Genomic DNA, 27,963 nt, shown 5'->3' with positions numbered 1-27,963 from the left:
AGCCAAACTTTCAGCCAAGTCGCTTTTCGCAGCATTAATTGCTTCCAGAAGTTGTTTTAATTGGTCATCCATTGCGCGAGTAATCACCATAAAAACAAAGTCTATAAATTCAAACAGTCTTTATGAAAAAAAATGTCCAAAGTCACACTTACTCCAAGAAAGTCCAGAAGAAGCCCCACGTTGGGCGCCAATTGTAACGGATCCGGCGCGACTTCCACTTTCTTGAAATGAAGACACAGTTCTTGATAAAAACACAGGAGCTTTATTTACACTATGTACAGGAGAAATCGTTAACAACTGCTAAATTATTCATCAGCAATTAAGCAATTATCACACAACACCGTAAACTCAACGTTTACACACGTATTTACTTCCAAATACGAAAACAACACAGCGAAATGCCTCGCTATAAACAGAGCCAATACACTAACGAATTCTCAATCGAAACTCAACTGTTTATCCACCGCTAACGGCTTATACACACTGAAAGAAATCTCTCAAATATTCCACACGCTTCTGGAAAAAAAAAGTAGACCGTTATCAAATTTTATCAATGAACAAAAAGGAAATAGGGGGGTCGTATCCTTTCGCCATATGGTAAGGGGTTGTATATTCATTACAGGAAACTATTTACAGGTTACGTTACTACAATAATTACTATTTACAGGATTTGTAACAATATCTAATCTACTACCCCAAGAAATTAAATATTTTTTAGTACTCTCAATGTCCTTATTTCTTTATCAAAAATAGCTTTAAGTAATAATTTGTACGTCAGGAATAACACCAAAATATTTATTTCATAAGGTAAACTAGTACATACTGCAAAAACAATAGTGCATGTATAAAGTTTTATAATATTAATGTACTGCAACCTGAACAGCAAAAAAGTAAATTACTTAAATATTGACATTAAACAAGATCATGATAGATAATACTATTAAATATTCTTTCTTTCGGAAGCTAAGAATTACAAATATTTAAATCTCTCTTTTTATGATATCTACAGCCACATTGACTTTTAGCGCCAATTGGGAATTCTCTCCATTTTTTTCTCCACAACATTCTAATCTTTTAACAATTTTTTCCAAGTTTTCAATTTTCTTCATTAGTATTTCTATTTTATTTTCAGATAGAGCCTAAAGATGAAAATTGTAAGAATTATACAAGAAGAAAAAGAGTTTAACTGAAAATTAAGAGATAAAATCAAACATTTTTAACACAGTTTAATACTTAGAATCATTTTACATTTATTTTTGGTTACAAACAATTAAATATGAGGCAAACAATTGGATTATAATTAATAACACATAAGATAACAAATTCATTGCTAATTTTAATAACCTATATAGATAATAACATATGAATAATGGTTGGAGGAACTTTTACAACATTCCTACTTTCAAAATTAAGAGTTTAAAATATGTGCAAACTTATTTCTAGTATGATTGTTTTGGTCAAACCTTACTCACTCTATTTAAAAACTTGTTAAAGCTGGCCAAATGTGCAAACACTGGTTATGTTTATGTGAGTGGTAACAGCTTAGTAAAAATATTACTAGTATAAGTTTTTCATGAAGGTAAGTAGACTCTCTATTTTAAAGTGCTTGGCTGGCTCACATTGTGTGTAGATGCAACTGTAGGACTCTAAATACTACATATAAAATGTTCATACCACCAGTTATTGGCCACACTAATGAAGTTCTCAGTACTGCTCCCAAAAGTACCATCTAAAAAAGTCTTCGAGGTTTTTTAGAATCAAACCCTCCGAATCCTACCTGGTGCAGTAAAATCCACTCCTGTTGTTGCTATAAAAACCTTTACCAAGATAGAACCATTTTATAAATTTTAATCTCATTTCATCTGTTTTTATCTCATTAAATCTTATTTCAAAAACTTAAAAGTTTGCCTGATGATCCTGGTATTATGAAATTACAAAGTCACTAAAAATACCAGAATTCGGCATACCGGTATTGCAACTATTACAAGGTAAGAGGCATTGTAAAAAAAAATTCTGGCAACCAAAGAGAACTATCTAAAGGCAATAGAATATTTAACTAACTGCTTATTGCTTATAAACTTTAAAATTTGAAATATTCTATCAGAAAACTTTGCGCAGCTGTATTCAACACTATGGTTAAACAGTACAGAACTCAACAAAAAACAGAAGGAGTGAATGTATAGAAAATTTAGGTTTATCCTACTATTTGAATATATAAGCATAAAAACTTTTTTTTTTAAATGTTTCGTAGCCAGTATATTATAGGCTTTCAAAAGTTTTTGAGCTTTTTTAAGCCCAAAAAAGGCTTTAAAGTTATAAGTAAATTTTCTGCAAAACATACTTTATTTTTTTATTTAAAAGAAAAAAAAACACTCTTCTCTTTTGAACAAAGCAAGAGCATGATATGTTCATACAAGAAACAAAATATGATTCAAATGTTATTTGGTACTCCGGAGTTGACTTATTAAATCTACCAGTAGGAAAAACATAAAAACTGAATTTAGACAATAGGTAGGACCACTCTACTATCCACAGGGAACTTTTTCTCACTTTTACTGAAAGTTTAAAGTATATTCTTATGTCTCATATGCAAATCAGCTAAATTGGCTGAAAACTAAATAAATTGGAGAGATTGGTCTAAATTCATACCAAAATGGTGACTCAGTTTAGTGGTCAAAATTCAAAATTTTGAAAAAAATCTCCAAAGCTTTGTTTTTATTTAAAAAATCTCGAAAAAAAATTTGAGGTCACCTTATCAGATATCTATTTATTAAAAAAATAATTAACAAAATCTGAGACATGACGGCATGTCCCATTTGACACAGAAGGATCCCTTTTCATTTTACAGTCATTGAAATGTATCAACCCAAAAGAAGTCAACAAAGGTTGAGCAACCCACAATCAAAACCTTAAGGGCTCCACTGCCATTGGCTCAAAAAAAGTAAAAAAAACATTTTTGAAAAACAAAATATTTTTATAACTACAAAATCAATAAAGCAATAATCTTAAAATTTCTAGCTGTTTGCCCAATTTTTTCCAGAACAATAGAATTTCTTGAGTTCTAAAATACAGCTTCATGATAAGTAGTTTCTTAAGAACTTTATAAACCAAATTTTTGGTAAGTCAAGTAAAAATTAAGGAAGTTTTAACTTGGATGCAATTGGATTGAAATTTTTGAATGATTGGAGTGGAAAAAGAATGAAAGTGTTTGTCTTCAACGGAAGATACAACATGAGGGTTAAAAATAATTATCAGCATAAAGTTCTCAATGTTTAAGCAATAGAATTGCATAGTGGACAAAAATGATCATATTACCGAAAAGGGTGCAATTAGATTGTGCAATGCATAAAAAAATTAGGCCTGGTGGGCAAAAACATAATAGCACACAAAATGCAAAAAAATGGGGAAGTAATGCTTGTACACTAAAATCCCTCTAATGTGGACACTAACGGGACAAATTTTTTTGTCCGCAATAGAGGTGTCCGCAGGACAGAGGTTTAATAATGTTATTTGCATTGGAACTGGGAAATTAAAAATTGTCTGCATAAGAGGTGTACCCGCCTTTGAGGGGTGTCCATTAGGAGGGGTTTTACTGTATCATGAAATATTGTTTTAAAATTATAATTTAATGTTTAGGAGTTAAAAACGCAGCCAGCTTGAAGTATACTTTTCTGTTTGGCACAATTGGAGCGGGAGTGGGAGTCTGAAATCCTTTCAAAAAATGGGATAAAAATACATGTATTTTGCACCAGAATTCCTTTTTGGACAATATTGATTAAAACCCAAATTTTGTCCATTGGACATGAAGCTATAAATGATTTAATCACACAAATCAAGTTAAGTTTTTGATTTTTATTCAAGTTTAAATTTTGAATTCTACAATTTTTATATGAATAAATTCAGATAAAATTTTAATTGTTTACTAACTTTTATGTTCTTTTCTTTAGTTTATTTATTTACAAGAAAGAAAGCTACATTAGAGAAATACAAACTTCAATGTTTATACAAAAAAACTGACAACCATGAAATTAACCTATAATGCTATGGTTAAAATTAACTCTACCTATAGTTTAACAACGCATGTATGCACTAAAATACGGAATATCAACGAAAAAACATACCAGTTTTTTCTTGGATTCAATATGTTTGAACTGTTCTTGAACATTTTGAAATAATTCAGTTTCAAGCAATTCCGCTGGTTGTCCATCTGATACTATCAACATTTTATCCCAATTACCCATAAATTCTTCCACCTGAAATTGATAAATTCTTTTAAACGCTTTTGTCCACTTTTTCTTTCTTTACAGTTTACTACAAAAGAACAAGTCAACTATCTACTCAACAACCAAAACAAAATTAGCAAAAAAGTATTTTATAAGTGACATTTATGGCATTTGAAAACTTGCCTCTAATTAACCAATTTAGATCAAACAATATATAAGTGACAGAGAATCTTCCTGTTCTACGAAAAGATACATTCACAGTGATTGAAATCAATTGATTAAAAGATCAATTGATTAAAATCAAATGATTTTAATCATGATTTCATTCAACTATTAAAAAAAATATATTATAGATTTGGATAATATTCTAAGTTAAATCCTAAAAACCCTCTTAAAAATTCTAAACCTCAATATTTATATATCTTTCTTAGTCACAGTAAAAGCATTCTTATTTATCTTTAATTTTGTTCCCAGGATTTATCTTCATTTGATTTTTATCCATAAAAAGCAGAGGAATGTGGGGCAAATTGAAATGGCGGGCAAAATGAAATGGTGAAAAATTTACTCTGCTTTTAGGGACACATATCAAGTAATATTTTATTTATGTTGTAACACATGTAGTCATTCCAGTCAAGAAAAAATTACCTTTGAAAATCAAAAAATATAATAATGAAAGCAAATTTTCAAAAATTGATACTCATTTTGTAATATTTAGTTGTATGCAAAAAAATATATTTTGGTAATATTAAATGATAAAGTTCTTGTTATTAACATTTAAAATAATAATTGAGATCTACTAATATTCAGTATTATTTGTTTAGTAATAATATTAATAAAAATTTTTTAATAATAATTTATTTGTTTCATAGTAAGCTTATTTGTGCATGTGGGGCAAAGTGAAATAGTTCATTTAATTTACTTGTTCTGACTTTTATTAATTCACTTACGTTATTCATTTATTAATTAGTCATTTACATTTATTTATTTAATAATTCCTTTATTCATGCATTCATTCACTAAATATTTTATTCCTTCATTTATTTTTTTCTCGTATATTAACTTATTAATTTATGTATTTGTTTACTGTTTCGTTTCCTTTTCATTTATTCATTCATTTTTTTTATTTACTCATTTGTTTGATGAAAAATATCTTTGATGACCAAATAGAAAACAATTAGTTAAAAAATATCCTATATTTCACTTTGCCCCATGAAAAAAAAGGGAAAAATTTCTACCTTTTTTTTTGAAGGCACAAACTTACGGCCAAAAATTAAAAGTAATGTTTTAATGCAAAGTTTGTGGTAAAATACATTGCTCTTTCTTTATGAACTGCAATTTTTAGAATAAACTCCCAATTTGTTCATTATAAAAAAAGTAAGTTATCTTAACTATTTAACTTTGCCCCATATTTCCCTACTCCCCACCCCCTTACAATACACCATCTAAAAATTACAATGTTTAGCTTGTAACAAAGGGCCAGCAGACGCTTTTAAGTAGCAAGCAAAGTGTTTTCATCTCAAAGTCAGAGCTAAAGCATTTCAAAAAGCAAATACCAAATAACTCACTATGGCATCCAGAGACTGGAGTTTTACCCTTGTTTAAGACTCATTCCAGACTACTAAACCTTAACAAGTTTAAACTACAGTCTCTGAACAATGTAATAGGTTTTAGGTACTTGCTTGTACTTTTGAGTTAGTCACTATTTTTTATTATTAATAACCACTCTAACACTTTTTCTAAATGAAAACAATCCGACAATTTTATGGCACTATGATGAAATGTGGGTGAGAAGCAAAGAACAATAAAATTTCATAATGCTGAATATAAATACAGTGGTAGACATATTTATAAGACACCTATCTAATTTTACAAACAGAGAAAGAAAAGATTCAGAGCTTAAAATGCTTTATCAAATATATCAAAAACATAAATTAATTCTGTTATCACACGTAATTGTTTTACAGAAATTTTATTTTAATGGAGTTTAATTAAAAAATACATAAATACCATGGATAAAATTATAAGACACCCTAACGTTTTAATTAAAATACCTGCCTTTTTTTGAAAATAATGTGTAATATGCAAATTTTCGGCACGTTGCCGTAACGTCAGAACACATTTTACGCACTTACAAACATGCCATGAAGTACAGAATTAAAATAAAGTGAAATTTGCAAAATTTGGTGATTAAATGGAACGGGTGCTTCAATTAGTAATATTTCAAAAGTTATTAAATGCTCTGGATGAACAGTTAGGAATTTTTTGGAAAGAAGAATTAATGGATCGATGATTAAAAGAACTAGACGTACTCCTTGTGTTTGTCATCAAGAGACAGACGTCATGTGCTTTCGCTCACTACACAGAATAAAATGACCACTACAGGCATTAAAAACGCTTTGAAACTGAATTGTTTAAGGAGAACCATTCGCAGAGTGTTGCATAAAGCTTTTTATGTGAAATATAAAAAAAAAATGAAGAAAAAAACACTGCTTCAAAGCACGCACAAAATGGACCATCAAAACTTAAACTACAAAACACTAAACAAACTATGGCCTGGACCTCTAAATGGTACTGTGTTCCCTTTTGATGAAAAAAAAAGTTTAACCTGGATGGTCCTGACGGGTTTCAATATTATTAGCATGATTTACGGAAGTCTCCTCAGGTACTAATGAGCTGCCAAATGGGTGGAGGCTCAGCAATGGTTTGAGCTGGTTTTTCGGCACACGGGAAAACGGATATTGATTTTGTGGATTCATGAATAATTTTCTAAAAGTATAAGAATTTTCTTGAAGATCAACTGGCCATATACGGTGAAATTCTTGTGGCCAAAACTACACGTTCAGCTGATAAAGCGCCAATTCATGCTTCACAAAAACAAAAAAATGGCTTTCAGAGCAAAGTATCTATGTTCTCCCGTGCAGGATTTTAGTTTGTGCAATTTACCAAAATAGGAGTCAGTTTATATGTGTCAAAGACCAAAAGAATGCTATGAAATGTGCTTGGGAAGAACTGTCTTGAGATATTATGTTAGAATTGATAGATGCGATGTCGAATTTCACTTTTCATGTTATAAAAACCAATGGCAGCTTCACTAAATATTGAATAACCATGTTAGAGGACTTTTTTAAGATTCGAGTTCCATTAGTGTCTGCTCTGCTAACTATGTTGACCACTGTATTTAGATAAAAGAGGTTTAGATAAAACGGTAGGTCTCTTATAATTTTGTCCATTATGTTTTTAAGTTTGCCATTGTATAGCCAAATATCATTAGAAAAAAATTAATTTTCAGTCCTGTTTTAATCACCATTATGAATAAGTTAAAATATCATTTTAATGAAATGGTGGTTGCACAAAATATATTCTTCAAATAAAAAGACTGAAGTTCTAAAATTTATTGTAAAATGTATACTGTAATGGATGAATGATGGGATAGGATGGGATGGGACGGGACAGGATAGATAGATAGATACAGTTAAATCCTATTTCAGTGAAATTCAAGTGACCACAAATTTTGTTTGTTTTAACAGGAATTTGTTATAATCAAATTAAAGCAAAGTAATGACAATTAAAGAGAAACTGAACATTTGCTGGAATAGATATTTCATTGAATCTGTATTCATTAATATAGAAACTTTATTATGCATATACATTCACAGCACAGTGGGCAAATAAAAATAGGCAACTGTGATTTTACGGAATCAGTTCTACATATAAATTGTTAAACTTAATGTTCAAAATTTGATTTGAAAAAATCCAAATTGAAAAATGTATATACATATTTTACTCTAATTTGAATTTTATCTAACAAAACACTACCCAACAAGTTTATTTTTCTATATTTTTTGGCACAGTGTACAGTACCATCCATAGTTTGATTACAATACAATTCCTTGTCATTAGAATTGGTTTTACATCTATCTGATTTTGAGTGTTTTTTTTTTTTTTTTTTTTGGTGAAGTAAGTTTTAAAAATAACAATTTTGAATTCTGTTAAATTGAAAAATGTACGTTAATTAATAACTGTTATTTGTAAAATCCATCTCATAAATAAAAGAAAACAATTTAAATATTAAAATTTTGATTTCAATAAAAAGAAACTGATTTTTTCAATTAAAGAAATCATGCTTGTTTTAGATCCTGCTTTGTCTTAATCCCTCTGTTTGAGCAGTTCATCAAGTAACTCAGTAACAGAGTGGTTCAGTTTTATCCATTTGAATGAAGCTACAAAAATTATTACAAAAGAAAAAAAAGCTTTCAAATGCCTACATAAATGACTAAGATTTTATTTAAGACAACCAACATAACAAAGAAAATAAGATTCCATTTTAGGATCCTTATTCTTCTTCTTCTTCTGTGTTTAAGATAAACTTTATGTCCTATTTTATACTTAAAAATGGATTTAATGAAAAATTGTGAAGAAAAGCACAAAACATAGTATCAGCATCTTAAATTTATCAGGAAGATATAATCAAGTAGTTGCTTCTTCCTAATAATGCATCAGCAACATTGCAAACTAATGTACTAAACAAAGTACAAGAGTTGCACAACTGAGGTTAAACAACACTCAAGAGAAATGCTTACGTTTGAAACTAATAGGACTGAATTCAGAGGTAATTGTTAACTATACATTATGAGAAAGCATTAACAAAGTTCCACTGAATCAAAAATTTTTGGTGTCAACCCCAAATTCTTGCAACTAAATGAAGTCAACCCCAAAATGTTGCACAAGACGAATAATTTGTTATAATTAGTGAATTCTTTAACTGTAATTTTGTTCTAATATTCTCTTTCACAATGACTTAACCCCTTAACAATCGGATAATTTTCAAGAAAACGGTCATAAGTGTCTATTTTTTTATTTAAGAAAATTATATAGAAATAAGTGTATGAACAACATGTGCATTCAATTTTTCATTTGCAATATGTTTTAGATTGAAATTAAAAAAAAGAAATAAAATTTTATGAAAAGTCAACAAGCAAGCCCAAGCAAGCAGCGAAAATTTAAGAAACACGTCTTTTAAACATTAAAAAAGGATTTTATTAATCTTTTGTGTAATATAAGTAAAGATAAGTAAATTTTTCTTGTGTGGTAAATTTCAAAGCTTGAGATACAGAGGCCAACATCACAATCTGGTAAGTTAGTACCAAATTTCCTTTCTTCATCTCTGCAATTACATTTAAAATGGACTGGTGCTGCCATCTAGTGTATAAAGAGAGAAATAAAATGTATTCCGGGCAAAATAAATGAATTGGTTTTAATAGTTTTGTCTCGTTAATATTGCACACCCCAGCACGGCAATATCATGGGAGCGAGAAATGGAGGTCGAAACCCCAGCACAGCATTTTCACGGGAGCAAGCGGGAAGGGGTTAATAAAATGACAAACATTAACAGATATAAAAAATATACAAAATAAAAGTAAAATCAACAATGTAAAAAGGTATTAATTTGCAAAGAATGCCGACTCATTTTACGAGGCTGCAAGGAGTCCCCTTTTCAATGCAAAAAAGTGAATGTGCGGCTGCATGCTCCAGCCAGGAAATCCTAATAGTTTGGCACTCACCAAATTGGTAATACCCTTAAACACAGCAAACCCCAAGCGTGAATAGCATAGCTTCAATATAGAATGTCAAAAATCCTGAAACAATCTAAAAAAATCTGGTCTTGTTAAAGTGTTGTGACAATCTAACTTTGGCTTTGAATAGCACCTAAAAGTTTTCTAACAAACAGTTTTGAAATTATCTCTGAACCCCAGAAAAATGTTTACTTAAACAAGGAAAAAGCTACAAATAAATAATTTCTTCAAGTGTTAATTATAAGGCAATAAATAATGCATCATATGCCACTTGTTTACAAATTATATTTTTGTTAATTGTAAATTCTGTCTCATAAATTTTGTATTATGCATTTTGAATTTCAGACTAATAAATTTTTGAATATCCAAATCATGGCCACCTCTTGAAAGCGGTTATGTACACCCAGCAGTGACTGTTTAGAGGTGTTACTGAATTATATCAATGAAAGAAAAAGAAAGTAGAGACACTGACTTACTTGTAATGATGTACTAATATCCAATAAGTTTTTCCTAAAATCCTCTTCAATTTTTCTCTTTATGCTGTTCATTGTAAGATGTCTGTTAATTTCTTGATTTTGTAGAAAATACATCTTGCAATGCTCCAATGTAGAATTTAGCCAATGGGTTCCCACATTTCCACTCATAAACAAAGCCTGATAATACGAAGGCAAAAATTCAAGTTTCAAGCTTGTATCTTCAATAATTTCATTGATTGCAGAGATTAGGTCTTCAAATATCCTGTTTAAAAAAAATGTGTGAACGTAATGAAAATATAAAATGGTAAAAGCACTTTACGGAACATACAAATAATATGAAAAAAGAGAGAAACTACAACACAGAAAATTAGACTAACTTTTAATGTAGTATTTATGTCAATCTACTGTAATGCTAGATTAAAATCGTGAGTTAAAAAAAAAAAAAAAAAAAAAAAAAAAACTGGTTTGTCCCTTTCTGTTTATCTCTGGTCATGCTGGAAGTAGACTCAAGAACTCAAGCGTAGATCAAGTTTCTGGTTTTTGAAGGGGTCATTATACTGAAAGGGGTTATAAGTGCAATATTTGGGATAAACTGGGGGAGCACTAATGCCCTTACTTCTCAAAGTTGTAGTTCTGGACCTCTTCCTTCCAATTCCAGACTAGAATGGACTTTGAAATCATCATTGCAACTGATAGAAATAAACTAAACCTTGACATGCCTCCATTATAAAAAATGAAAGTTATGCAATTTAATGATGCATAAATGAGAGATACATGTGACTCACGGATGCATAACAGATAGTTAAATTACATTAGTTTATTATAAACCAAGTCCTCATGAAAAATGATTTATATTTTTTGTGAGGACTTCTGATGCACAACTGACAGAGTGCATAACAGAATTGAAAAAATGTGAGAGATAATTGACATATAAAATATAAATCACCAATAGAGTACTATCATAAAATACTATGAAAATAATTTTACCTCTTAAGGAATGTATTAAACTCAAAGATTAAATCTTGACTTGAGCATTCAAAATTTTTCTCCTGGATAGAAACACTATCTTCAAGAGCACCTAATTTGGAATTAAGTTGCACAATATCTTTTGCACCTTGTTCAACTTCTGCTAGTTTCTGTTCTGAAAATTATAAAAGAAATATATTTTAGACAGCATTCATAAAATGAAACATAAAATAATGAATCAAATCATTATGGAATTTAGAAGCTGATTGCATGATTTGAGTGCTCTAATATTGGTGATTATTTTGCAGAAAAATAGGATATGTTACAAGCTTGCTTATAACAAAACATTGCATATTTTATTTTTTACTATCAAAACAGTGCTCACATAAACCACTTGCATCGTATTTCACTTTCCAGCAAGCAAAATAATAATTTAAAATTACTTAAAACGTCAAAAAAAGAAAAAAATCCTATCTTGCTTATAACTTTGCTAAAAAAAGTCATAGAATGCATTTGTAATCCATCACCATTTTATGAATTACCTAACATAAATATAAAGACAAATATACAATCTTTAGGCCAGATTTTTTTTTTCTAGTTTTCTGATCTGTTGCATAGATTATATCAATAAGAATAAATAATTTAAAAGTAAATAAATCCAATCAATGTTGTATTCCTTCCGCATCTCTATCAGCTTTGGGGCTGATATATATATATATATATATATATATCAGCTTTGGGGCTGATATATATATATATATATATATATATATATATATATATATATATATATATATATATATATATATATATATATATATATATAACAAGATTTTTCCTCCTGCTTAAGTAAAAAGGTTTTATTGGCATTATTGTATCGCAAGCTATCAGAACAAAAAGAATTTGCAATACCATTTCTGCATTTAAGCAAGAAATTTCAGTACTCAAAAACTTACTTTTTAATAATAACTTCCCTAAAAATCTAGTTGAAAACATTTGCTTAAGTATAGCCTTTGATGAGCATTTCGCTTCTTTTGAAACTGTTTAACTGTGTAAATGTATGATACAACCGTAACAAACCATTTTTTATGAATCACCGGGGTGGATGAATTTTTTACACGTGGGAAACAGGCGACTCGGTATGTTTATGGATTGATTTATGGATATGTTTTTATGTTTTTAATGTTACGTTGACAACTGGAATGTATTTTTATCAGGTTGAACAATGGATTGGGCTGAGTTTACGTGGATTTCAAGGTAAGACAATTTTGTTATAGGCAGGTACTGTCCCGTAGAAGGCTAATTATCGGAACTTGTTTTCCTAATTAGTCGAGACGAAACCCCCTGCTTTTAGTTTTAAGTTTGAGCTCTAGTTTATTGTTTTTAGTTTAACAAGTGGTGCTTTTGCCCATTGTTACCCTTCTACTTAATAGCTGTTTGCAATTTTCCTTTTTCTCATCATTAATTATTTATAATTTGTTTAATATTTGCAATTATGTTTGCTTAATTTTTTATTTACTTGGCTTTTTAGTTTTGCTGCGTTGCGCATCTATGGGCTCTTGGTGTGGATTTTTCAATATTTTTCACTTTTATTATATATATATATATATATATATATATATATATATAAATGAAGTCATATTTTTTTCAACATTTTGAGTCCTTCCCTCCTTCGTCACACATCATGCTATTTTTCATAATTATGTTCTAATTAAAAATGTGCGATATCACACTTTTCTTACCCCCTCCCTTCCCCTTCTCAGCCCCCCCCCCCAACCCCAGAGGCTGATATCATTTGTGGATAGCTCCTTTGTCATATTCGAGCCATAATCTAGTAGCAAAAATGGAAGTAGCGAGAAAGTGGAATGGCAAAACTGCTTTTACAAGACACAATTTGTGAATACTTGTATATAGCACTTCTAAAGGTGGCACCCATCATCTTTGGAACTTAAAGATAAGTTTCAAATAATGGATAAAAAACCCTGAATTTTGAAGATGATTTTCTTTTTTTTCGCAAATTTTCTTGGTTTTTCAGTACATTTGAATTTCCATACAATTTCTATTGGATTATCAGTTCAGTCGACACCGTATATGTATGAAAAGTAGGTAACAAGTCCTCAAAATCAGAAACAATCAGGTACAAATGCCAATATTTCAAGACACTTCAGGATGTTTTTATATTTTTTAGTAAAATAAAGAATTTTAGTATAAATTAGGTTTTTTTTAGAGGAAAAAACTGCTTTAAATCAAGATAACTTTTAAATGCAACATAAGTAAGAGATAAATTTACTATCACAATTGGAATTGAAATCAGTGCTTTAAGCTGAAAGAGGCACTACACTATTGTTCAACTAATATTTCAGTTTTACTAGGGATGCATGCAAAAAAAAAAAGGATGGTTTTATTTTCTTAAAAATCACACAACTGACTGTCATTCCTAAACATATAATGTAACAAAAAGCAGGTAATATAACAGTATTAAACTCAACAAAGATTTAAAAAACAGTGTAAGTTCAAGAAATCATATATTACAAAATATTTAAAAAAAATAATAACAATAAACCAAGCAAATAACAAACCGAATAAAAACAATGAGCTGTTTTATTGGCACTATCTACCTTGCACAAAGCAGCAAAAAAAATGAAGAAAGGTGATGTGCATTGAAATTGGAAAATTATGTCATACCTAACAATGATTCTATATGGGAAAGCTTTTTTACTTGTTCTTTCCTATCAATACAAAATTCCTTTCCTTTTAAAATCTCTTCATAATTTAAATCCATTGCATGCAGTTCATGCTCTAAAAGAAAAATTTCATTTGCAAATTCTTCATAGATATTATTTAACAGCTTCATACTCTCTCTTTTTAGTACCTTTTTTTCTTTGTATAAAGCTTCATAAAGATTTTTCTTCTCTTCAATATGGAAGCACATTTGTTTTTTTCTGAAATGAATGAATTACATTTAAAAATATTTAACTATACATACATACATAAATAGGACAGCCAAAATCCAATGTGGTCAATATCAGATCCATTTTTTTCTGGTGCTGTATTGAGTTTGGCGGTATATTGAACAATAAAGTGTAATATCCCAAAGATATGCAAAACAGTAAAGTTGAGAAATAAATCAAATAAAAGTATATGATAACTTCTATAAGTTCAAATTGTATTGAAAAATAGGCAGTTACACCCATTTATGACTTAAAATGTAATAAATATTTTAGCGTTCACCCTTTAAAAATTTTATCTGAAATATTTGTGCTAAAGCAGTAATGTTCAAGATATTAATTTGACTTTTTTCTTTTTCTTTCTTTCTTTTTTTATAACGCCTATTTTTTTTTAATGCCTTTTTTCTTTTTCATTTTTTTCCCTGTTGCCAAGTGCCTGAATCAAATTTTAACTGTAAAAAAAAAAAAAATCTACCCATTTACTACACTGTAAAAACAATTTAGAAATGCTCCTGGAAAAAAATAGGCAGCTAACGTGGCCAATATGTGCAGGAACATACCTTGCAAAAAACAGGAATATTTTGCTAAAGTGCAGGCACCTGCCTGAAATTATCCTGGAATCTTTATGAAAAGTTCAGAAATATTACCAGGTAAAACCATGGTCATGTCTCAAGGAACCTTCATAGAAAGCTTAGGTAGGTTTGAAATAATAGCTTGGCACATTCCTTATTAACTAAAAAAGCTCCAAAGCATTATGGCCGAAGTTAACACATGGCCGAAGTTAAGACAGAATTGCAAGGACAGACCAAGCATTTCACTTGCCTGCAGTTCTTACAAATTCGCAGAATCCAAAGACTTATTCCCTCTCATTGGGAGCTTAGTCAATTTGAACTGGCTGTAATCGAACTGAAGCCAATACACTTAATAAATACTGAGTTAATCTTTAAATTGGTAACTAAAATAGTTTCCACAGCAGTGACAAGTCTACGTTTATGCAAATTGTAGTTTTTCAGGAAACATTATGACAATGATGCTCAATTTTCACAGTTCAATATGTGTGCATAGAATGTTTTTTCAAACTGTACAAGCTCTTGTAGTGTGTTTTTGCATATCATGACAAACCATTTGTATTTATTGTTCAATAGCAATGAAAAATATAAATGCTTTTCAGTAAGTTACCGCCCTATAGCCAGGGCTAAGGCAGAAATACATAAAATACAACGCCAGCTCAAGTCATTCCATCCGAGGACTGCAGTTTTTTGCTTATTAGCACTCGTCAGCCTGAAATAGGAAGTGACTGAGCTGGAGGTGGAAAACCTTTCAAGAAAACCAAGAGTGCCAAACAATCTAGTAACTAATATAGAATTAGCACTGACCAGACGAGTGACCGAAGCAATGGTTCGGTTCAACTCGAAAATTGAAGGCAAGGCATGGTATATTAAGTAAGTTACCGCCCATTAGCCACGGCTAAGGCAGAAATACATGAAGGAAGGTTTTGCCTTCAATCTTCGAGTTGAACCAATGTTTCGGCCACTCATCTGGTCAGTGCTAATTCTATATTAACTACCAGTTTGTTTGGCACTCTTGGCTTCCTTAAGAGGTTTTCCACCTTTAGCACAGTCACTTCCTATGTTGGCCTTATGAGTGCTAATAAACACGAAACTGCAGTCCTCGGCTTGATCACTCAAAGATGGAAGGCAAGGCTTATCTTATTTTCAGTAAGTTACTGCCCTATAGCCAGGGCTCGGATGGAATGGCTTGAGCTTGGCGGTGTATTTCATAAATTCTTCTTTTTTTTTTACTTTGATAACCTGTCAACCTTCTGAAAGGGCGATAAGTTCCAATCTCATGTTTTGCATGGTCCCTTTCAACTTTGAACTCTTAATATCTATTTGAGTTTTGGTTGAACAAATGTCAAGTTTTTTGCATTAGTAACAATTTTCAACGGAGATCATTTCCCTAAACATAAGTTGGGGACCTAGGGGTATAAAAAGATAAATTTTGAATATTTTGAGTTTTTTTTTTCTCACTTCAACTTTCAATATCTGAACTCTGCATCTGGTTCAGAACCTTTTTGCAGTTGGAAATACACATCTAGGGCTAACTGTTGGGAAAATACAGATCTTGCAGGTTAAATTTTAATACCCTATGTTTATACAGAGTGTTCAGTTTTAACCTGCAAGACTTTTATTTTTGCAACGGTTAGTCCTAGGTGTATACTTCCAATTGCAAAAATATTCGAAATCAGATGCAGAGTTAAGATATTGAAAATTTGTATCAAAAATAAAAATGTTACAAAAAATACAAAATTTAACTTTTTATACGGGCCCTAGGTCCCCTAACTTATATTTAGGGAAGTAATCTCCATTGAAAGATGTGACTAACACAAAAAACTTGACATTTGTGCGACCAAAACTCCAGATATTCCAGTTCAAAGTTTTAAGGGACCATACAAAAGATGAGATAGGAATTCGGCGCCCTTTCAGAAGAATGACAGGTCGTCATAGTAAGAAAAACAAGGTATTTATATTTTTCATTGCTGTTCAAAAATAAATGCAAATGTTATGCCAGGATATATACGCAAAAACACAAGACAAAACCTCAAATAATTTGAAAAACCATACTCTATGCACACATATAATTTTAAACACACGTTAACTGCTATATTTTACCACAAAAGGCGTTATTGACAGGGAATGAAAAGTGGTGTAAGTCACAAAACGCAGCGTTTCATATCTCGGTGAATATTGGTTGTACTATTTTCAAACTTTTTGTGTTGGAATTGTTTTTTAATGGAAATTATTTCCCTAAATATAAGTTAGGGGCCCTGGGGCCCATATAAAAAGTTACATTTTGCAATTTTTGACTCACTTTGATTTTGCTTCAAACTTTCAATATCTTCACTCTGCATCTGATTTTGAACATTTTTGCAATTGGAAGTATACATTTAGGACTAACGATGTGAAAATAAAGGTCTTGCAGGTTAAAACGGAACACCCTGTATATATCACCATTATAGAAATATATATAACCATTTTATATACATATATATTTATTTATTGTTTCTTTAATACCTCACGTAAAACTGAAAAAGTAAGGCATGAAATAAGTTTTTTTAAGCATCACTAGTGAAAAATAAACAATTGACATTGGAACTTTTTTTTAACTACCCTGAAAAAAATTGGACTTTTGAATTACCTCTGTCAAGTGTGAATGCTTTGCATGGGTCAACTAGCTCTATGTATTTTTCAAAAACATTTACACATTGTCTTTACATAAAAAGAAAAACATGCTCATACTACCTAGTAAGTTTCCTTTCCATTTCACTAATTTTAATTGAAAACATTTCTTTTTCAAGTTCTGTGATCTGCTCTTTGGTAAAATTTTCAATTTCATGCTTCGACTTTTCAACAACATTTTTCGCACTTTTCTTTCCATTTGATTTTTTCCTGCTGCCTTTTTTCTGTCTCTTTGATGCTGAAAATTCAAAAGCTATGAGTAATATTTAGATTATTCTGAATCAAATGTCAACCAATTTTACATATTTTCATTGATTACCATAGAATAACTCCAAATTTTGGGTTTAGCAGATATCTCATGCGGCAAAAAATATTTGCCGACCAAATTCCATAAAATTTGTTAAGCTTTTGAAATGAGTTGCTTTTAGGTGTAATGAAATAGAAGTTAAAAAATGAATATCAACATTAGGAAGGAAAAAGGTGCAATCAAAGCATTAAAAAAATGTTTTAAATTAATAGCATTGGCTCGCATGCTTATTATACCAGAAAAGTTTTTTTTTTGTAATTTTTTCAAACAAGAAAATCTTTAGAAAAATACAAAGCTTTTCCTCTAATTAGGTTTTCCATCTCCAGCTCAGTCACTTTCCTATGCCGGGCTGATGAGTGCTAATAAGCACGAAACTGCAGTCCTCGGCTGGAAATGACTGAGCTGGAGGTGTATTTCACGTATTTCTGCTTTAGCCCTGGCTAATGGGCGGTAATTTACTGAATATACCATGCCTTGCCATCAATTTTCGAGTTGAACCGAACCATTGCTTCGGTCCCTAGGCTGCTCTGTGCTAATTTTACATTAGCTACCAGTTTGTTTGGCCCTCTTGGCTTCCATAAGAGGTTTTCCATCTCCAGCTCAGTCACTTTCCTATGCCGGGCTGATGAGTGCTAATAAGCACGAAACTGCAGTCCTCGACTGGAAATGACTGAGCTGGCGGTGTATTTCATGTATTTCTGCTTTAGCCCTGGCTAATGGGCGGTAATTTACTGAATATACCATGCCTTGCCATCAATTTTCGAGTTGAACCGAACCATTGCTTCGGTCACTCGGCTGGTCTGTGCTAATTTTACATTAGCTACCAGTTTGTTTGGCCCTCTTGGCTTCCATAAGAGGTTTTCCATCTCCAGCTCAGTCACTTTCCTATGCCGGGCTGATGAGTGCTAATAAGCACGAAACTGCAGTCCTCGACTGGAAATGACTGAGCTGGCGGTGTATTTCATGTATAAGACATTATAGTCTAAGATCCGGCTGCAAAATTCTGCACTCATCGAATATAAAGTCAAAATCAAATTTTTATATTAGATTATGAAAAGGACAATGTGTTTTGGCTAGGTTGCCTAGCAAGAAGTGCCTGCAAGTATTTTTTATCAAATTAATATTGTTTGAAATTTTGGGTTAAAAATGACACATTTGTTATTGAAATAAACTATACTCTACTTCACAGAAATAAACGTAATGAACTTGAAAAGTTGCGGTTGCCGATGCGCAACTGGCCGCAACCTATTCACAGCCACATGTAAACGGGTACTATTGGTGCACAGTTATGCACTCATAAAGTATAGTCATCATTTATGTATCAAATTAAAGCTAATTTTTTTCTGAACGTGTTAAACTAAGGTTGTCTATGCAAAAATGGCTGCAAGTGGGGGTTGCCAGCAGTTAAAGATTGCTTAGAATGAAAGAGTTAGTGCTTTACAATATTCGTTCAACAGGGATGGCGATAGCCAGCTCTATGCATGAGCTTATCCAGAGGGGGACAAGGTGGGGCAGCTCCCCCCCCCCACTTCAAAAATAAAAAATATTTAGAATTAAAAACAAAAAATTAAATTAATGGTTGTTTCAATTTCTAAATTTATCAAAGAGTTCATTTGTAGTAACTTGTTTCTGAGTTTGAAAGTGTTATACATATTCTTTGGGAACTCATTGAAAAGGGAAAGTAATTGGTGTTTAGTTGGGATAATACCGCACTCATTTTAGAATTTCATTGCTTCCAAAATCTTGGAATAAAACAGAGGAAGGCGCTAAAAATCTGTCTCCTAACTGCCCAAATGATGGGCCTTTTCAGGTGCGCCACGAACTTCAAATTTTATCAGGTTGGAAACTCTCAATGGGCCGAATGGAACTCCAAATTTCCCCGATGATAATTCGCCTAAAGAAACTCCAAATTTTGCTGAATGATATTTTTATCATATCGTCAAACAAAACTTTCTGAATGGTGATATATTTGCCATATTGTTGAACAAAATTTGCCGAATTTGCCCATCAGGGCTTCCCTACGGCTGCTCTCCCCCTCTCCTTCCTTGGTGTAGCTGTATACGCCCTTGGTTGTACGAGTTTTTAAAGTCATCCAGCATGCGTTGATTTTTAGTGCTTTCAACCAACGGTGCAAATAGAAGTACAAACAAATTTCAAATGCTCCAAAAGAAATAAACTTAGTAAATTTTTGTTGGTTACATTAAAAATCCCATATACATATAACATGCATTTCTAAATAAAAGGTACAATGTCTTCCATCTATAAAATTAGAATGAAAGATTAATATTTGTGAATAGTTATTTATGAAAAGACAATTATATTATACAGAAAATGTTTCTGAAAAACAAGAAAATTATTTAAATATTTTTACAATACAAATTAATTTTACCTTTTATTGAGGAATTAATTTAATTTTATATGTCTATGGGATTTCAAATGTAACCACACAAAAATTTATTAATTTCATTTCTTTGGAGCATTTGAAATTTGTTTCTACAACTGTTTGTACCGTTGGTTGAGAACACTAACAATTGAAGCAAGCGCGATGACTTTAAAAACTCGTACAATCAACGCCGTATCCAGCTCAACCATGAAAGGAGAGGGGGGGGGGCAGCCATAGGAGAACCCTGATGAGAGGGCACTGTGACCTCCAAAAAATTTTCTTATTCGGCATATTTTGTTTGACGATATGGGAAAAATATCATCATTCGGAAAGTTTGGTTTGAGAATATGATAAAAATATCATTCGGCAAAATTTGGAGTTCCTTTAGGCAAATTATCATTGGGGAAATTTGGGGGGGGGGGGGGGGGGGAACATCATCGGGGAAACCTTTAACAGCTGGCAACCCCCACTTGCCACCATTTTTGCATAGGCAGCCTTAGTTTAATACGTTCAGAAAAAAATTAGCTTTAATTTGATATATAAATGATGACTATACTTTATGAGTACATAAATGTGCACCAATAGTAACTGTTTACATGTGGCTGCGAATAGGTAGCAGCCAGTTGCGCAACGGCAACCATAAGTTTTCAAGTTCTTTAGGTATATTTCTTTGAAGTAGAGTATAGTTTATTTCAGTAACAAATGTGTCACTTTTAACCCAAAATTTCGAACAATATTCGTTTGATAAAAAATACTTGCGGGCACTTCTTGTTAGGCAAAACACATTGCCCCTTTCATAATATAATATAAAAATTTGATTTTTACTTTATGCTCGATGAGTGCAGAATTTTGCAGCCGGATCTCGTACTATTAAGCTCTTGGCAGAATATGTAAGTTAAGTTTAAAGAAAATATGTGTACGTTATAAAAAGTTTAAGTGCTTGTTTAGTTTCTTCAAATAAAGAACATTAGGTAGCTAGTCTCAAAGCTGAGCTATGTTATAGAAATGTTCAATTCAATTCATTTTTGTCAATTAAGTTTAAGGCCATCTGCATAAAACATCATTCAGATAGTAGATTTCTCAACTTACCCCACATTTTTTCAGTATCACTACAAGGTGAACAAGCATGTCATTATTCTAAAGGTTGATCTCAGAAGTTTAAATGCAAGAAAGATGCAACAGAAACTTATTTTGATCTCCTTGAATTGAATTTCAATGCAGATCTTTTGAGATTATTTACAGTAATTTCCGGCAGAAACTCTGCATTAAGTTAATCTCTGCACTTCAAAAAAACAGGTCAAAATTTTTTTTAAATGCTCAGAAACGCTGCACTTAAAAACGATGATTAACTTAACTTTCGGATATCAGGGTAGCAAATACTGCCCTGCTAAATCGAATAGCATCCGTTCCAAGAAAAAGTATTCCATTAAGCGGGGTATTTCATTAAGTGAGGAAATGTTCTTTACCTTTCTAAATTGACTATATTTGTCTGAAAACATAATAATAATAAATCAATAGCTATATAAAGGAAATAGTTAATGTTACTGATAAAAAGTTTTCGAAATAGGCTAAATAAACAACAAAATAGTTTAATAATTAGTATATATATTAGATGTAGGGGAAAAGGGGTCTCACATGTGTGAACATGGCATGTTTTACTAAAATCACTTCATGTAAAAAATCTGGAACAATTCTAAAATAAGGACAGTACCAGTTTTACTTCTCGGATAAACATTTAGAGCAATGAGTCATTTTATGTTTCTGTGGTGGCAACTGCTTTGTTTTAGCAGGTGTTGAAAAAAATTGAACACTGTCTTCTTCACGTGATAACATTTAAAAAACTAACTACAAATATAAATCTAAGTACTACAAACAACTGCATGAACATTCAAGTAAACTTGACAGTATTTCAATTTTTTCATCAAATTATAAATTCTTTATTTTGCGAGTTAGCTCTAAAGTAGACGACAGGGCATTTGTGAACACAACATCTCTAGGGGCATAAGTGAACAGTTCTCATAGCCGCTCTCTGTAATATTTTTATTACTATAGGATATTTTAAGTGTTAAAAAATGTGTAAACATTTATAATTATTATTTTCCTATCTAATCAGTTAGTAAATTTATTATTAATTGTAATAAATACTGTTAAATATTTGTTTATGTTTATTTTTTAAATTTTTTTGTTATTAAACACTTGGGCAATAATTTAGTGCTAGATAATACTAACAGGAAATAAAAAGACAATATATTTTAATTTCATTTAAAACTGAAGTTCAAAATCATTTTAAAATACATTATCAAACAATGCATGAAGCTTAAAAGCAAAGTATATAAGGAATAATCCTTACATAATAAAAAAATTCTTTGTATTATGTAGTCATATAAGTTTTTTCTAGTCTATTCAGTGATCAGAACAGGCTATGAGACTTAAAAATTTGACAGTGCACAGTTATATAGTTGGGAAATTTTATTTCTTAGTGGAACAATAACTGTACAGTTGAAATTGACGCAGTATAGGTTGTAAACACTTCAACATATTTGTTCTAGGTATACATTTCATATTGAAGAATTTTCCTTTAAGCTATGATGCTTATCAAGCATTTTTTACCCATGTTCATATGTGCTCCAAGCTTGTTCACATGTGCCCCCCCTCTAGGGGCACATGTGAACAACTGGAGACATTTTTCAAAAAGACCATTAAAGTAAAGAAATATTTTTTTAAAAAATCCTGAAAAATTCTATGATACAAAATAAAGTTTATTCAATCATAAGGATACTTTAGCGCTGAGAAATTGATAATATTTTTTGAAATGTAAAGAAATGGAAAAAATTGCTCCCATGTGCCCCTTTTTCCCTTACATATGAAAATTATAAAGTTTCTTACAACTTGAGTTATGAAGTTTTTTTTTTTTTACCTTTTTGAAAAATTCCGTAATAGTGGATTGCTTGCTCAAGATCTTTTGGGAACACTTTTCTTTGACTGCCTTTTCCTCCTCCTGGTCAACTATGTTTTACATTCAATATTTATATCAATCTTTTATCTTTTAAAATGTACACCTATATCTCCTTGTGTTGTTTAATTTAGATATCGACTGCGTTTTTTTTTTTGTAACGGCAAAGACAAAAGAAAGTTGATAGAATAGTGGAAATGTTTTGATGGAATATGAATGTGGTTTTTGTCACTGGTTACCGGCAAAAAATATTACTTCATATTTTAACCACAATATATGCTCTTACTTAATTTGTTTCCAATTTATTCAAAAGTTCTCAGCAAAAATATTTGCGGAAACTGATCACTATTATTCGATTATCCGGGGAAATTATTTGAAATCTTTATCAGGAATCTTTAACATTGAATGTATGGGGAAATTTTCAGTTACAGGAGGTTTTGTTCATATTAAGCAGGGTATTTGTCTACACATTACCAGATTAAAAGGGACTGACAGTACTCATTAAAAATCATATTAAAAAGAAAGAATATACTCACCTATCTCTGAATCCCACAACTTTGAAAGATAAAATCAAGAAAAAAAAGGAATCCTGCATTTAAATCGATCATTGAATTTTGAAGAAATGTCGGGAACATTTTGCCACATTTTTTTTTGCAAATGAACTTTTAACAAAGATAGAAAGTGAAATTTTATGATCATGTTTGCTATCTAGAATGAGCAATAAACATATTTCTAAATGAAAAAAATTTGCTTTTGTTTAGTTTTTAAATGGTTTGTTTTCGTAAAAAAGGATTTCTATTCGATATGATGCTTTTATTCTGAACTAAAACCAGTAAAAAACAGGTTTTTCGTTTTATACTTCCTAACATTCCTTTCAAGATTAAACATTGATTTTTCTTTCTTAAAAATCAAGCTCCAATTTACTTGCAATCAACAGTACAAAAAATTTGACATGAGGGAATTTGACTTTTACCCAAGTTTTTTGCATCACAAACCTTACATCGGGATGCATCACTCTGTTTTTTTCCCCTTAAACTTTCTTGTTTAAAGATTACAGAATATATACAAGGAAAAAAATTGTATATCATGCCAGATAACTGTTAACAGATTTCAGCAACAGCACGAAATTATTATAAAAAGCAGCGTAAAAATGCAAGATAGCAAAATTGTAGATGCATGTTTTGAGTTAACAATGAGCCTATTTTTTCAATGCAAAAAAAAATGTTAGAGTATGGAAGGCAAGTCATGCACTCCATTCACAAGCTCACATCTTCTTGCATTAAAAAGGTTTTTTTTTTTTTTTTTTGTAACCGATAGTGTTGCTACGGGGGAGGGGTGTCATCACGAATTACCGACCTGTCTGACACCTGTCCTAGGAAATATGCTGCTTGACATTTCAAAATACCTGTCTGCAATTATTATCGCTATTTTGCTCTTTAAACTTTGATCCCCCCCCCCCTCCAAGTGATTATATTATGAACTTAGTTCATCAATGAATTTTTTGTAAAGAGCTAAAAACAAATGTGCACTTCATGCATGTTTTGGAAAAAGTGCAGGTCTAACTCTTCACTATTGCACTGTTAAGCAAGATTGGATTGACACACTACTAATTTAATACTAGTTTGAAAAAAATTAAAACAGCAACGATAATGGACTGGCATTTGTGTACATTGGTCAGGGCCGGATTTACGGGAGGGCAGGCTGGGCTACTGCCCCGGGGCCTCCACAACCAAGGGGCCCCCACAAAATTTTTTTTACAAAATATCCTAACTTTCACGGGACAGCAAAGTTTACATTTTTTCTCCAAGACTTTTTTTCTTTGCATTTCTACAAAGGATGCTTGCACAAAATTAATATTATTATCGATATATCAGAAAGGGGGGGGGGGCCTCCACTCCTTCGTTGCTCCAAAGCCTCCATACTTCCAAATCCGGCCCTGACATTGGTGCAGTATCAATGCATCCATTCAGAGAAAAATTCTAAACCGGTTTAATGATGTGGGATCCACTGTTTTTTAGTGATGCATTGATGCATCACCAAAATGCATCGATAAATCACTAAACCCTAGTAGATAGTATATAACTGCATCAGAATATGTCGGCACCTAGTTTTTATTGTTTAATTAAAAGACTTGGACAAAAATGGAGAAGATCAACCAAAGTAAAGGTCAACTAAAAATGTCTTGTCGATTTTTGTAGAGAGACCGAGTTTTTAAAAAACTCGACAATATATATTGTGCAGTTTAATTTTCAGTTTTCATCACTTATTGCTAACGTGATGGCACTTTGTAAATCCCTTCCAAGGATGCCCATCCCCTCCAAGAGCAATCGTACACCTATCCCCCCTGTGATAAGGACCCGCTCCTTATGGCAGAAGAGAAAAATACCCCTGAAAATAACGTTAAAAATTTCAATGGCAGTCTAAGCCATCGTGAGCACCCGTCATTTTCCCATAACATTTTTTTGGAGACTAAAGATGCTGTTTTGATACATCTTCTTACTTCTAGCATTTTTTTCCTGCCAAAATATCTTTAAAATAGAAAAATTAGATGATATAAGGTCTTGGAAGTATGGGGATGTGAAAGAATTTTCCTGCCAACCCCTAGAGTTTTCTGTGGAATCTCCAAGGCACATGTAAGGATGAAAATCAGCAATACTTGTGAGCTCTAAGCTCCCATACGTTCTTCAAAAATGGGATTTACAAATTGGCCTCACAGGGGAAAGAAGTCACAAGCAACAACGGTAATTGCATCACACAGAAGATATTGCTAAATGTTTTAAAAGCTAGATCATTTTCTTCCTCTTCATGAATGGTCAGAACTTTTAAACTAGATCTGATACATAAAGTCAGTTGCAGTAAAAGGAAACATGGGGGTGATGGAAACAAACCATGCGCGTCAATATGTGTAATTTTAAAGGGTGGACTAAGATTTCTTTAAAAGGTTTTCAGTAATTAATTTAAAAGGATTTTTTAAAACTTTCTGCCACAAACTTAATTTTTAAGTGATTCTGATGAGGAGTATGTCCTTTTTCAAATCGGAATTTCAAATCATTGGTCCATAGGCGACTGGTGCGTCAAAAAAGTGGGGAGTCAAATAAAATGGGAAAGGAAGGGGGGGGGGGGGCAGCTTAGATGGGGAATGCTCCTATAGCCAAATTTTTTTCTAAAAACTGGAAAATTGAATTCTCATGTCAATATAAATTAAATGACCTTCTCTACAAAATTGGAGACACAGCATCAAAAATCGAGACAGGTGGTCACATTAGACTTCCTTTTTCCAATTCAAAGATCCAATTTAATTCTTGATCAAGAAAAATATTGGAAAAGCCTAAAACACTTACTGTTAAGTCAATTCATCTCTCTTTAAACATGTGAATCAATCAATACCATTATTTTTGGATCGACCATCAATGCTGAACTTAGAAAAGAGGAGGAAGCTGCCTAATGCTGCGGTCATTTATAATTAATGGCACTTAGAAAGGTAATGCTACCCCAAAAGCCTGAAGAGGGGGGGGGGGGGTTACGAATAGAGGATTGTTGGCATTTCTATCAATTATATAACAGTCTCAGCTGTTCTTAGTTTTATTATTTAGTAGGTACTTGTTTAGTTTCTTTGTTTTTTGGTGATGATCTTGTAATAGTGTATTTTTTTATTCATATAAAAAGTTCAAAAGTCAAAATTATTAATTTTTCAACTGTTCATCAAATGAGTGGCGACTAATATTTGCACATATTTATGCAGAAGATGAAATGAACACTTAATGTACAATAAATTCGAAAACAAATACTCACACATAATATCCCTGTTTAACTGTTTTTATTTAAAAGCAGCACATTAGATGAAATGTTTAACGGATTTTTTTTTGATCCATTTCAGTTTGCGATTTTCACAGAAAATGTGCACTTGTTTTCTCTCAAATTAATATCAAGAACATATATATCGTTCTATTTGAACAATGTAAACAAAAACTACTGATGAGTGATGAAGCTCGCTTTTATGCGTGTCCTCTTCCGGCAGTGAAATTACGGATCGGGAGCTGATTTACCAGTAGAGCAGCATGAGAACTCTCATTGGTCCTGGGAGTCACAAGCTGGGATTTCTTCTTCTTTCTTAAACTTTTGAGTTGAGAACAAAACGAAGTGAAAAATTACACCCGGATTCCCAAGTGAAACACTACACAATCGCAAAAAAGACAATCGCAACCAACCCGATTTGCAATCGCTGTTGGATGTCGAATTCAAGTGAAACATTTTGGACAATCGCAAACGGGAAGTCGGAATAGGAGCTGCTGGTCGATGATAATCGCATGTACTTGGAGCAAGAAGAATAGTGCAATTATAGAAAAAAGAACGAAACACTCGTTCGTATTCGAAAACTAATTAAACTAGAGACACGCGTAAAGTGTTATTTTTTCTGATGTGCAAACTCTCTTCTTAATTCCGTTACTTAATTGTTGTCAAGGAATCGTCTGCATATTAAAATAAGCTTCAAGTTTAAAATTTCCTATAAGAACTCATCTTTTTTTTATCACATATTTGGTATCAGGATCATCATTTAACATGTATACAAAATTTTATTTAATTTGCTCCTGCCATTGCTTCCCAATTTGATTGAGAAAAAAACATCTCGTAATGTTAAAAAGATTTCTGATACTTTTTGCATATAAACCTAAACTACCTTGGGTACCGGAAATATTGTTTTTTATATCAAAGTATAAATCAACCCAACAATAAAAACGTCAGTTCTTTTTCAAAAATAAAATTTTGAATTTTTTTATGAATTATGAAATTAATATTTTTAAAAAATATATTAATTTGAATTTTTGGCATCTTGAATTCAAATTATGTTTTTCGCAAGCACGAGCGTGTGTATGTATGAATGCGCGTGTGTGTTT

At 31.5% G+C, this 27,963-nt stretch overlaps 1 protein-coding gene across 3 annotated transcripts; it reads right to left on the bottom strand.

Annotated features, from left to right (window-relative positions):
- Window positions 1–796: 796 nt before the first annotated feature.
- On the bottom strand, window positions 797–27,061 carry LOC129231612 (uncharacterized). Of its 3 annotated transcripts, none has more exons than XM_054865975.1 (7): window positions 26,861–27,061; window positions 17,489–17,678; window positions 13,924–14,180; window positions 11,260–11,413; window positions 10,273–10,534; window positions 4,122–4,253; window positions 797–1,139 (listed from the first exon to the last, which is right to left on the bottom strand). In XM_054865975.1, the coding sequence occupies exons 1-7, from the start codon at window positions 26,862–26,864 to the stop codon at window positions 981–983; spliced, it is 1,158 nt and encodes a 385-aa protein (XP_054721950.1). In that variant the 5' UTR covers window positions 26,865–27,061; the 3' UTR covers window positions 797–980. The 3 variants fall into 3 exon arrangements, with proteins under 3 accessions (XP_054721950.1, XP_054721952.1, XP_054721951.1); XM_054865977.1 differs by having other exon boundaries at window positions 11,260–11,408; window positions 14,111–14,180; XM_054865976.1 differs by having other exon boundaries at window positions 17,489–17,663.
- Window positions 27,062–27,963: the final 902 nt, after the last annotated feature.

Source organism: Uloborus diversus, chromosome 10 (assembly GCF_026930045.1).
Source record: "Uloborus diversus isolate 005 chromosome 10, Udiv.v.3.1, whole genome shotgun sequence".
Classification (NCBI taxonomy): Eukaryota; Metazoa; Arthropoda; class Arachnida; order Araneae; family Uloboridae; genus Uloborus; species Uloborus diversus.
Note: the sequence above shows the minus strand (reverse complement) of the source record. Positions and strands in the feature narration are given on the sequence as shown.

Excerpts from the sequence above, each read along its gene's own strand:
- LOC129231612 (XM_054865975.1), bottom strand. Across the intron at positions 11,414-13,923 it reads CCATATAGAATCATTGTTAG|AACAGAAACTAGCAGAAGTT; the intron begins GTATGACATAAT and ends TATAATTTTCAG. Across the intron at positions 4,254-10,272 it reads ATATTAGTACATCATTACAA|GTGGAAGAATTTATGGGTAA; the intron begins GTAAGTCAGTGT and ends TATCAATTTCAG.